General features: G+C 39.1%; 1 protein-coding gene across 1 annotated transcript in view; it reads right to left on the reverse strand.

Annotated features, from left to right (window-relative positions):
* Galphao (G protein alpha o subunit) overlaps positions 1 to 12,297 on the reverse strand; it is a 39,379-nt gene that overhangs the window by 18,432 nt on the left and 8,650 nt on the right. Inside the window, exons 3-4 of the mRNA XM_046636780.2 lie at positions 3,765 to 3,807; positions 2,223 to 2,364 (exon numbers count right to left, since the gene is read on the reverse strand). Coding sequence (XP_046492736.1) covers positions 2,223 to 2,364; positions 3,765 to 3,807 — 185 coding nt within the window. The remainder of the gene's footprint in view (positions 1 to 2,222; positions 2,365 to 3,764; positions 3,808 to 12,297) is intronic.

Consider the following 12,297-nt stretch of genomic DNA (forward strand, 5'->3'; position numbering starts at 1 on the left):
CAATCGACCTTTTCAACCCTTCGTTAGCTTCGAATATATACCAAAGCTGCGTCCCGCGCCTCCGTTAAACTCTATATATATATATATACAGATGTTGGTACTGTGCGACAGCGGAGAAGTACAGAAAGGTACAGTGTTCCGTGAGAGAAGAGCACGTCGGCCTTCTTCATCTTCAAATAGGTAATGATCACAGTTTTGCTTTGTCGTCCTCCTACACAAGGGATGGATGTCCAATTGTGACTTGAACCGTTTATAACATCGCATGAAGTGTATATCATACAGCTTGTAGATTTATTACCTGAATCATCATCTCTGAAGTCAATATTAAAAAGACATTTGAATCTCCTTTAAAGAACGGTGTAACCAAAGTGACGACGATCTTTCAAAAACGAGATAAATAGCGGTAAAAAAAAACCATTCAACTACAGTGGAGGAGTTCGCTCGTACCCTGACGAGTACCCTGCACCACTCTCACCATATTCAGGTATATAGCATCGGGTTGTGAGCGGTGGTTCGAGAGCTCGGAGATTCGCCGCAAAACGATCGGAAAAGAGGTGAAGGAAGGTGGTGGATGGGTGGATGTTGCACAAGGGTGAAAATAACAATAATAATATAAGAGTCTCGTTGCGTTGCAGGGTGCAGGCTAAGCGTGTCGAGGTGTACGATATTTAACACGTTGTTCGATGACTGGTTTGCATGTGGAGGAGGATGTAGAACCCTTGGAGAGGTTCGTTCGTTCGCGTTTGGCGGCTCTATCGAGTGTTCGAGCAGAGAGTGTAGCACCTGCCGACACCAACGCCGATAATTGCTTCATCTTTACCTGTTGCTACTCTCCTGTTGTACTACGATACAGTATCTATGTACTCTCTTCTACGTATCTATACATATGTACATATTGCAGAATATATGTATATTGAGAAGCTAGTGCTCGACCCGATGTACGATTTATGACACAGGAGGACACGTGTCGTTGAGATATTATCGTTGTTGTGCAACATTCGAGGCATCTTATTTTTTTATTTTTTTTTTTCATTTTATCATGGTCAAAATACGCTAATCGGTACGATATTTTTTTTCAATGTCAAATCAAATCACTCGCGGAAAAGAGAAAATTAATTTTTTAACATTCACTTTCATTTATATTTTTTTTAACATTTTTTTTTTTTTTTCAACGGCTTTCATACCGATTAATAATCTTTTTAAAAATTTTATTTCGAATAATATTTACGGCCACAACCGTGTTTACACGGTGAGGACTCGTTTTTTTCGAAAACATTTTCAACCGTTAACAAAAAAGAATAGAAAAAAAAAATAAAACACAAGCGAACGTTGAAAAATTAATTTTCTCTTCTCCGCGAGTGTTTTAATTTGATATTGAAAAAAGATATCGTACCGATTAGCGTATTTTAAACGTCGAAAAACAAAAAAAAAATCGCGACAATCAGCTATTTTTCGATCGGATGTCGGAATACCGACCGAGTAAGCAAATCTCGTTCTGCTGTACTTTTCTTCCCTCCCGAACAGTATAATTGATATCTTTACTAACGAACATTAGGAAGAAATTGTTACAAAGTTTGTTATTCTGCTTGTTACAGTCGTTGAGAAAAGTTGACGGTAAATTTTTACGGCAACACTGTAAATAATACGTTGCCCATCTGATTCTCACACGGTTTAAGGTTATGGCAGACCGCACTATATAATCCCATATTCTCTTTACTATTGTTTCAACAACATTGTCAACTTTTCTCAGTCGACACAAGGCAAGGTCGGTGACAATCACATTCTATGATTTTTCAACAATTGATATGACTTTATCGCTTGTAAGAGGAAAAAATATAGTTTACAAAATATGACTCATACAGATATCGAATTCAGTACTACGCTTGTTTAACAACGATGTTGGATTCCTCAATTTCTCAGTTGATTTACGTCCAGGGCGAATACCTTTTTCATTACCTTCGCACGTACGAATAGATGAGAAAATAACTTTCCGGCACTTCCTGCCTCGATAAGCAGTTTTATTTTTTAGATTCAAACTTTTCTTTCTACTATAACTCTTGTCGTACTTTGTTGTTGTTGTTGTTGTTGTTGTTGTTGTTGTTGTTGTTGTTGTTGTTATTATTAATATTATTGTTGTCATTATTTTTGATGTTATTGTTGTTGTTATTATTGTGTTGAAAACAAACGAGCATGTAAACAAGCAAGTCCCTGGAATCTCTCACCTCTCGTTCGTTGGTCGAAAAGACGATGTTAAGATTGGGCATAGCTCTGAGAATGGCGACCAGAGATTGTATCGTATTGCTGTAGACAACCGGCCTGTACTGTTTGAAGTCTTCCGGCGTGAATCCGCTCTCGTGGATGATTCTGAAAACAGTAAAAACCGTACAGGAATAAGAAAAACAATCCTCCCATTGTTTCGGTTCTCGCTTCTTTTCGATAATTATATCTTTCCTCTTTGAACAATGATTGTTCTCACGAACGATACAAACTGTGGTACAAAATTATCGTTCAAGCTTTTACAGGAAGTTGCGGTCGTTTTGGGGTCGCGCGACCGCCTCCCATAGCAATAAATAAACACCTGCGAGAATATATTCATGTCAAATATATTACGCAAAAATTCTACGATTATTGTTGAACAATTGTATACAGTACATTATATATATATAATATATATACGTCGAGTTATTCGGAGCACAATTTTTGTATACTATACACTAATATTACAGCGTATGAATAAGGATATGAGTGAGATACAGAATTTATTCATTATCGCCAGCCACAGGCAAAGCGTGATTATTCAAAGTAATTATTATTTATAAACTCTCTCGACCAGATTTTTCATCGGCAGCAGGGCGAAAAAGGCGACGAATCGCATTTTGAACATTATGTACTTCACATCTTCTTCGCCAGTTTTCCGAAGCACAAATTCGTCGCTCACGATCAAATAAATACTCATTAATTCTTTTTGTTCTTTTTCTTTTCTTCTTGTTTGGTTCTATGTACAGAACTTTTAAATTAAACACGCGTGTGTCTAACTCTAACGCGGAAGCAATATTTTATACAAAATTCCGACGAAAAACCGGCGAATCCTTGGAACTGACACTACGACAAGAATTCGTAAAACGATTCGAGATTTTTATCGAATCATGTTTGTTAATTCTTCTTTTTTATTCCAGACCGCATCGCTTTCAAAGATCGTTTCGATTCACTCTTTCTAATTGTTTTATTTTGTTATTATCATTATGAATATAATGATAAAATAAACTAGACAAACAAAATATATTCGGACAATCGGACAAATGATTGTATATTTTAAAAACGAAGCAGAAACAAAATACATATGTTTAAGCTTGAAAGCTGCAAGACAGCCGGATATTCCGAGCAAGATTCTTTCGTGCAGTTCGCGAAACACGACAATCTATAGATATATATATATTACACATTGTACATAATACAAAAGCATCTCTTGTTCTCGGATCGCAAAGAAGAAAAGTGAAGAATCGGTTGAATGTAATGTAATGACATGTAATGACAGTTCTTTCGGAGAAGGCCCTTCGCAATAATAATGTTCTATATGTATAAATGATGCAATTGACACAGTTTCGATTAGCGGAGATATATTTTTTTTTTTTTTTTGCTTTCTCTCACATTCATCCAACGATGAGAAAATTAATATGTGACAAAACAATGAAGAACGAAAGAAATATCGAAATTCCCATAGTCATTGTTGCGTACGTAACGATCGTAATGATAGTAACACTTACTTCATCTGTTTGACGATGGTACTCTTGCCGGACTCTCCAGCTCCTGCGAACATAAAATATAACATACGAATTATTACCCGCTTCGTATAAAAGAGAGATCAGTTATAGTTAATAAAAATTCGTAAATAGGTGTTGCGGCAGAAATAATTAATTCTCGTTTTTCAGTTCAGGGTCGATAAGACAGATTTCGCTTTAACCCTCCGTCGGCCATGTCGTTTTTTACTGACGTTGCCAGACAGCATGGCCGATCTCGACCAGGACTCTTTTTTCCCCCACTTACGTTGGGGCTTTGAAAGAAGTTTGAAAAAATTTTGGTAATCAGTTTCAGATTTTCCAATTGATATTACAACAGCCTGCACTTAAAAATGGCGTACGGATTGTACGGTGAAAAATTGTCGAAACAAAAGCGTGATACAAAGTTTCAAATAATGTCGCACTAAAGCTAATCTGATTTCATACGTGAATAAAAAGTTTTCATAATATACAGATAAAAATTTTAAAAGAATTAATTTCAGTTTAACTGTGTTCACTTCATTTTCACGTTGACAACGCCAAAGAAATCACATTCCGTGATGCTTTTTTCTTTCTTTTTTATCGTACAATTCACACTGCAAACCCAATTTTTACTAACAATTATGACTGATTTTATTCGCAAATAAATTCGCAAGTAAATTCTCCAGAAACAAACCGAATTGAATTTTGCGTAACGCATCCCCCCCCCCCCCAACTAACGAACTGCACAATAAATTCTATCCCACGCAGACGATGTGTAAATAATTCGTTAGCAAATAAAATGGGTTATTTTTCATTGGAATCGAATGAACTACATCGATTTTTCTATAGCAAAATATCATAACAACGAGATTCCTCCGGCATTGTCGATAACAAAGTGTTCATTGGCACTTTGAATTTGTTGTTTTGAAAATTTTTTTTTTTTTTTCCGGATAAGAAGGACTTTTTCCAATCGATTAGACTTGAATAGTTCCAGCTGCATTTTTAAAATCTATACAACCATTCGACTTGTACGCCCTTGCATCATCGACACAATTATCAAAAGGATAATAAAAATCATCAATACACCCAACGCGTACAATCGTCAGAGTAGCGACAATATTGCTCATATAAAATTCCCCAACTTTTTCCCCACGAAATTTAGATAGCAACATCGGCCAGCTTCTATGACCAAAAGCTCCAGAAGTTGTAGGCCTTGAATACATAAATCTGGCTTAAAGAAAAAAAAAAAAAAAAAACACACGACACCGCTTCGCTTCGGACAAATAATTAGAAATCGAACAATACAATTTTTCCGAAAGTTTAGCTCAACTGAATTTACCAAGTACGGCTGAAGTTTAAAAACGATTTATAAGAAAAAAAAATACACACGTTTTTCCCTACGTACGGTCCATCATAATTCCCCGACTTTTCCCGATTTTCTCGGTCTGTCAACTGTATACATATACATATATATATATACGCATACGCATATGCATATATGTATGCCTACGGGTAGGTTATGGACATGCGGTGGAAATTGCTCGATAACGCGACTGGGATATCGGCTCATTATGAGTTTCATAACGAATGCGTACATATACATATACGTAAAATGTGGGTGAAGCGAAATTCTACACGCGCCTGTGTGTGTGCGTCTGTGTATGTATACACATATATATATGCGTGTGTGTGCGTGTTCGCATATACCGGGGCTTTATAGCCGGACGTGACGCGATGATGGCGGAACTTGCTTTCCTGCCTACCGCAAGCCTCCCCCTCTTCTTACCCGAGCTTTATACTCCGTCGTCCACCATCCCCACCTCCTCACTCTCTCTCTCTCTCTCTCTCTCTCTCTATCTCTCTCCTATCCCGCCTTTAAAAGCTCTTCAAGTTAAGTAGTCGCCTGTAATAGCTGTTACAGCTAACAACATAGACCTCATCCTCGCAAATCTCTCTGCATAAAGCCGCAAGCATATACATACACATGTATATGCATACGTGTACACGTTGTTCTTGCGTGTATTTTACACCTATTTTGTTTTTTTTTTTTATACACACGCGTACACGCGTATAAACTTGCGGTGCGCGGTTACTGAATAAATTCATCACAGGGCGTGTAACGAATACGTAAAAGATGATGGTATAATCTGTGTGTAATATAAGCTGCATAGGTATTTGCGCGAACAAGATATTTGAGAATTCTGGTTCAATAATACCCGGCGTCAAAACGACGACGCGTTTGTACGAATCGCAATTTATACCAATTTTCGGTACGATTTTACAGATTGTTTGATTGACAATTTTTGTAAAATATTATTACACGTATTGTTACAGACCCGATGCGATTTCTTCCCGGAAAGCTTGTTGTCCAAATTTTCATTCAATTTTCCTGCTCATCGATACGACGGTATTTCGGCAATTATTTGATAATATAATCGTTCCGAGATATCATTCATCGGCTCTTTCATACCCATAAAATCGCTGAACAACGAATGTAAGCGTTTGAGATAATAAAAATCACGATGAAGGATGAAAAGAAAGTACAAATCACGATTAAGTCGAAACGGAAATAAACAAAGGCCGTTGAACTTGACGCCCAAATCCGGTGACAAGTAACAAGAATCAAGTTCAGCACGAGAGAAATACTCTACTGTAACAACTCGGAATTGAAATGACAAAAACCAAAAACCTCTTTCCTTCGTTCTTCCATCCTTGGCAATTAACGAGAAGCCCGTTAAGTCGCGTGCGCTTCGAAGTCGTCAGGTATACGTCGTGTATGTGTACATTTATGGTACATGCAGAATGTGCGCCGTCGGCAAAGTGTAAATACGTTATACGTAAGGTGGTGAGTGCATCTCGAATCTGGCTCGTTAGTCGATTTGACACGGTGTTTCATCACGCGAGGCGAACAAGATGTGACGACGTCTTACGACGTGACCAGCTGCTACTTGAAGATGTATTAATTAAGGTGTGCACGTGTATGTATATCGGACTGTGTCGAGAGGAAATCGACTATTTTTCCTTTCAAGATTCAAGTCGAAAATATTCTTCCAAATGACGAAATAAAACAATCCTATTATACAAGTTCGAACTCTTGATAATAATACTTAGAGGTCAAATGTCAACAAAGGACCTTGAATAACTTTCGAAAGAGTAGATATTAATATTAAGAGCTGAAACTTGAACAGCAATTTCTTTTTTTTTTTTTTTTTTTACGTCAATCGGCACAATATTATGGACTTGAAGTTTGAAAAAAATAGTCGATTTTTTTGTTATATAATCTAATATACATATATGTAATGTAAGTATGTACCAATTTACCACTCGGTACGCATTTAAAGCACTTTTAATGAATTTAGAGCCAGTCTGAAGCAGCAGGGAGATAATCGGGATGGTCAATTCTGCCATGCTGAAACGGTTTAGGTATCCCATGCAAGTTATAATCGTTCGTACGACGTGAAAGAGAGCAGCAGCGTTACGATGAAACAAGAATATTCCACAGCGCCGTCACCGCGATAAGAAGAATGCAGAGAATATACTAGGCGAGAGAGAGAGAGAAAGAGGGGGAGAAAAAACGAGGCTGAAGTTAGTAACGTGAACGTATCGAAACGTTGAGAGAAAAATTACTATTTTCTTTTACCTTTAGAATAACCGAAGAAATTGAATTTACAAAATCTCAAGTGTTTGTTGATGGTTTTATAAATTTCAGGTAATCCTGAAGATGCAAAATAACGAGTTTCTTTTCCAAAAGACGCATCATTGCAACAACGTTACAAACTTCGACTTCTACCGATGTTATCTTCTCTACAGAGAAAATATTTCTGCAAATAGTGCAGGATTCTCTTACCGAATATCGTGTAACGAAGTAACGCGCACGGCATACATCGGATCGGTTCTCGCTGCGAACAGTGACTTCGTTACGGGCTTTCGATAAGGGACTAAGGTCAGACGATGAACAGAGAGAGAAGGATCGTAACGCGAGTAAAATGGAAGTAAATAAAATGGTGGTAAAGAGTTGGCGAGTGACGGTTTGGAAAAATCTTACCGGTTACGTGATAATATGTATAAGTTAAATAGAAAAGTCGATAACAAGCCAAAAATCAAATAACCTGTAAATCTAACTCATGTCGCTATCAAACGAAGATGAATCAGTCTCTTCTAATTTTTAGCAATGAATTTTTCAGTATCACAGTTTCAATAGAACGCAATAGCACAGAGTAATACCTTGACATATTGAGCTGCATTTCAGCACGAATAACTCCCGGTAAGAGTTGATAGAACGCCAAGAAGTAAAAGGGTGGGATACAGACATTGATGGATATAACCGAAAAAGGGTAAGAATGGATGAAGAGACAGAGAAAAAATGCACGGCTCATAGATCGATCGATCAAGCGGTGTCTGTATCGTAATGTAATACAATCATCAATCGACGGTGAAGCGAATTCAATATTCGACCGACTAGGTATAAGTTGGAGCGGTAAAGTATAAGAGAAACCTGCCTGAAACATTTCAAGCACCGGACCAACGATGAAAAGTGAAATCTCACACTCGACTTATAAAGATTGTAAATCAATTGATACTCCTATTTACAGGTACTCTGGTACAATCGAGTTTGGTCGCATATAATCGTCGTTTGACGATGGTCGATGGACGAAAACAAGTTCCTGAAAGACCATCTGGCCACGATGCAAACAGGATTGATTTCTTTCACGTAACCAGGGAAAATTGAATATCAAAATATGCTTGCGACATGAGACTGGAGTTAGTTACGCTAACGCAACGAAACATCAGGGTAACAAAATCATTTTTCGTCAATTTTAGAATAACTTTGCAAGGAGTTGACTTTTCAAAATAAGACCATGTTTTGTTCATCATGATTTGCTAAATTTTTAACCTTGCTATGAAAGTACGAAGTAACGATTTGTTTCTAAACATGCATCGTTAAGCTAACGTTACTAACTTCACTCTCACGTTGCGACAACATCTGCAATAGGATATTTTCGCTATTCATCATTGGTCAAGGTGCAGATTCGCTAGCTGCGGTGACGAGTCAAACTTGAATAGCTGCAGGGTCAAGGTCCCCGATCGATCAGAAATGGAACGGCTGGTACCGCGATTCGACTCTTTGGTTGCGTATTTCTTTCGTTTCTCTTTATTTTTTTTAATTTTTTTATTTTATTTTGTTTTTCACGGTATTAAACTATAGATCGGCGTCGCGTTATCGATGAGGCGAAGGCGATCTTCCCCCCCCCCCCCCCCCCCTCTCTTCCTCACGGAGCTTGCGGCAACCCCGGGCTATTAATCGGATATAGAATCAGGCAACAGTGTCGGAGGATGACGTCATGTGCGGGTTCTGGTTATAGCAATAAACAAGAGCCGCGTTCCCTCGGTTTTCACTTATAACCAACGTTTAACACCCCGCGACCCGCCCCGCATCGGCAGAGTTACTCTTTTCCGCGTTTTTCTTCCTTACGAAAAACCAACATAACCACCGCGTCGCGGCAAAACTAGTTTTGTGACGCTGCACGCCTCGCCTAGTTTAGAATTTGCCGAGGAATATTATGGAGAATTTTCAACCAGATATTGACAAATAATGATGGAATTTGAAAAATTTTCGGTTCAGCTTGAAGGCGATACAAGGCAATGTTGGTAAAAGGAGGTTTATGGCGATTTTTAGGGAGCGGAAATGTGAAGTTGTTCACAATTTTATACAGTGGTTTGTTTAAGCCGTTAATTCGCGCTTCCCACCTTTTTTTGCAGCTTTTTATTTATCACACTACTTTTTTGGTAACAACTGCCAATTTTTTTTTACTTCCACATGGTCCCTCAAGTATCACCAAGTCTGCGAAAAAAATATAAAATTCATTTATTTATCAGAATTTTTTCAAATTTTTTCTCCTTGCTGTTTTTGTTTGTCCACCATATTGGATCCGGCATTTTGGATTTTCGAATTTCGAGTTCAGATTCGTAATCGGCGACCCCAAAAGCCCATGTGCGCAAAATTTCAAGTGAATCGCACGTATGCAAGGAAAAATATATACATGAAAGGGTATTAAACCCTGGTAAAATTTCATCTCACCACTGCCTTCGCTCGCTCTCCGATTCCCATACCGCCAACAATTGTTATCACCCCCTCGTCTTAGCTGCTGGGTGTGAGCAAGATGCCGATGGCTGCTCGCCCCCTGATCTTCTTGAAAACATCCCAACGCGTCGCTTCTGGTCTCTAGCAAAAAACTAAACGAGCCTCGAGCGCCCCCCTCTTTCCTTTTCGATCGACCAATGATGATCGTTAACCTCTGACTGAGCGTTAGTCATTCAACGATCGTTAATTACCGTCTAACCGCCACAGCGCATAGTCAACACTGAAAATGATTCATTGACGCTTGTACGTTCAACGATCCCTTGTTTTTAACATTACACGATATTACTACTGCCGGTCCCTCTCCGAACTGTCAATAGGTAATTATTTTCAGCGCTGCAGCTTCACGGTATACGGGCAAAAAATATTTGAATAATTGTAGAGAACGCCTTTGTCCCTTTTTGCAGTTTATGCAGGTTTTTGTGTACTATAGGTTCGTTTCCTTTATCTTTTCGTGCTATTTTTTTTCTCAAGCCTGTCCAAACCATGCTCTTCAACCGTTCCACGGTGCAGACGACTCGACTCTTCTCTTGGTCTAACTCGTCGTACAACAGGGCGACAGGGAGGAATAGATGCAGAATGTACAAGGTAGGTACCTGTAATGCCCAAGAGACGACGCGATCACGTGTAATTGGCCATTTCGCACAATGCAATTAGCCAGCGGCGTACGGACCTCGCATACACCATATACTGTTATAGGTATGCGTAATAAGTTGTATTCAGTACCTATACCTGTACCGATCGGCAAATGCTATTGTGAACCAATTCACGTCGCCTGGTTAGCAACATTGTGTCTGTTTCATTGTGAAAAATGCTTCTGCCGCCGTGCTATGACAGTTATACAGTCGCGACGAGAGGTCAGGAGGATGAAAAGAGGAAAGATCAGGGCCTCGAAGAAGGAGGAGGTGGAAGACTGGCACAGTCTGTTGTCAGTCAGTCAGTCAGTCAGTCAGTCAGTCAGTCGCCAGACGACCAGACAGACAGATGCTCGTCTTCGTTTATGCCTTGGTAGCTGCCCCCCAACTAGTTGCTGTACCTTCGTACCCACCTCATTGCCAACATACCGTCACCATGTGTCGCCTCGTCGTACTCACTTTCAAGGCAGTGGGAGATATTTTTTCGTCGAGGCTTGTAAATCACGCCCGAAGTTACTTCTGTGTAATAATAACCGTCGTGAGGCCGGAGGCTCGGATTGCGTGCAGAGATGCAAAAAAACAAACCTGACGAGTTGATTCCTCGAAGAATTTAGAGGGTAAAGTTCTTTTGCGCGGACACTGAGCGACCGAGAGTTTTCGAGTTACGCTAGTTTTAACGGCCGGCCAATCAGGTTCCCTCCACGTGACTCCGGCGGGGCGGGTCTAAGCCTACGTCGCGCTGCCTGATTGGTGGACTTGAAAATTCTATAGTTTGAAAACCGTAAGTCCCAGCGAGTTCGGGTAAAGGGATTTTAGTCTCGGTTTTTTTCAAGGAATTCACTCCTAAAGTTTCACTCCTGTCCAGTTTAACCAGACTTTATTAGAAAAGTCACGTGCTTTGAAATTTTTTCCTGTTTCATTTTTTACTCCCATGGGAAAAAGAGATTCGTTTTTAGATCACGAATGAGAGGAAAGATTATATTCGTGATAGGTGAAGAAATTGTAAATAAGGGGAAAGTTATTGTATCATGGAAAAATTCAAATTTCTCAGGCAAAAGCGAAAGAATTAGCTATGCAGGTTTAACGCTGCATTAACGGTTTGGTTTTCGGTTTTTAAGTATTATAATATGTGTATGTATACCTAATTTGCCTGCATACGCATTTTGTTGCAGGTGTTATATTTCCCACGGTGTTACAGCAGGACAGTCCTTTGAAGGGTTGCGAGACGGGGTAAAAAAGACAAGAAGATGAAAAATAAGAAAAAAGGAACGAGGATACAATCCAGCAGGACTTAACCTCTGAGACTTTTTTCTCCACCCAAGTCGGGAGTCTGTGTTTGGAATGCAGCCAGAAATAGGCGAGGAGAAACGAATAACGCGAGCAAGAGACAGCGGAGAGAGAAAAAGAGAAAGAGATTGAGAGAGAGAAAGAGAGAAAGAATAGCAAACGTCAAAACGCAAAAATGCTTCAACCTAAAGATTATTCAATGGTAAGAAGATCGAAGTGAAAAGCGAAAGGAAATACAAATAGCAAGGATGTAAACGCGTTATTAAATTTCGCACGGTGTATGTATTTAATTAACGTATCTTCTTTGCTCTATATTTAACATCGGCGTGTTCAGTCTCAACGGTAATAGAAATTGGATACAGTTTCTGAAAGCTGGTACGACGCGAAATGTACCTTTACATTTTATTTTACCAAAATATCGTAGCGTCCGATCCGCGAATCGGATTCATTTCAAACGTTAAAATCGCAAAACCGCGGA

Source organism: Neodiprion pinetum, chromosome 1 (genome assembly GCF_021155775.2).
Source record: "Neodiprion pinetum isolate iyNeoPine1 chromosome 1, iyNeoPine1.2, whole genome shotgun sequence".
In the NCBI taxonomy this organism is placed as follows: domain Eukaryota; kingdom Metazoa; phylum Arthropoda; class Insecta; order Hymenoptera; family Diprionidae; genus Neodiprion; species Neodiprion pinetum.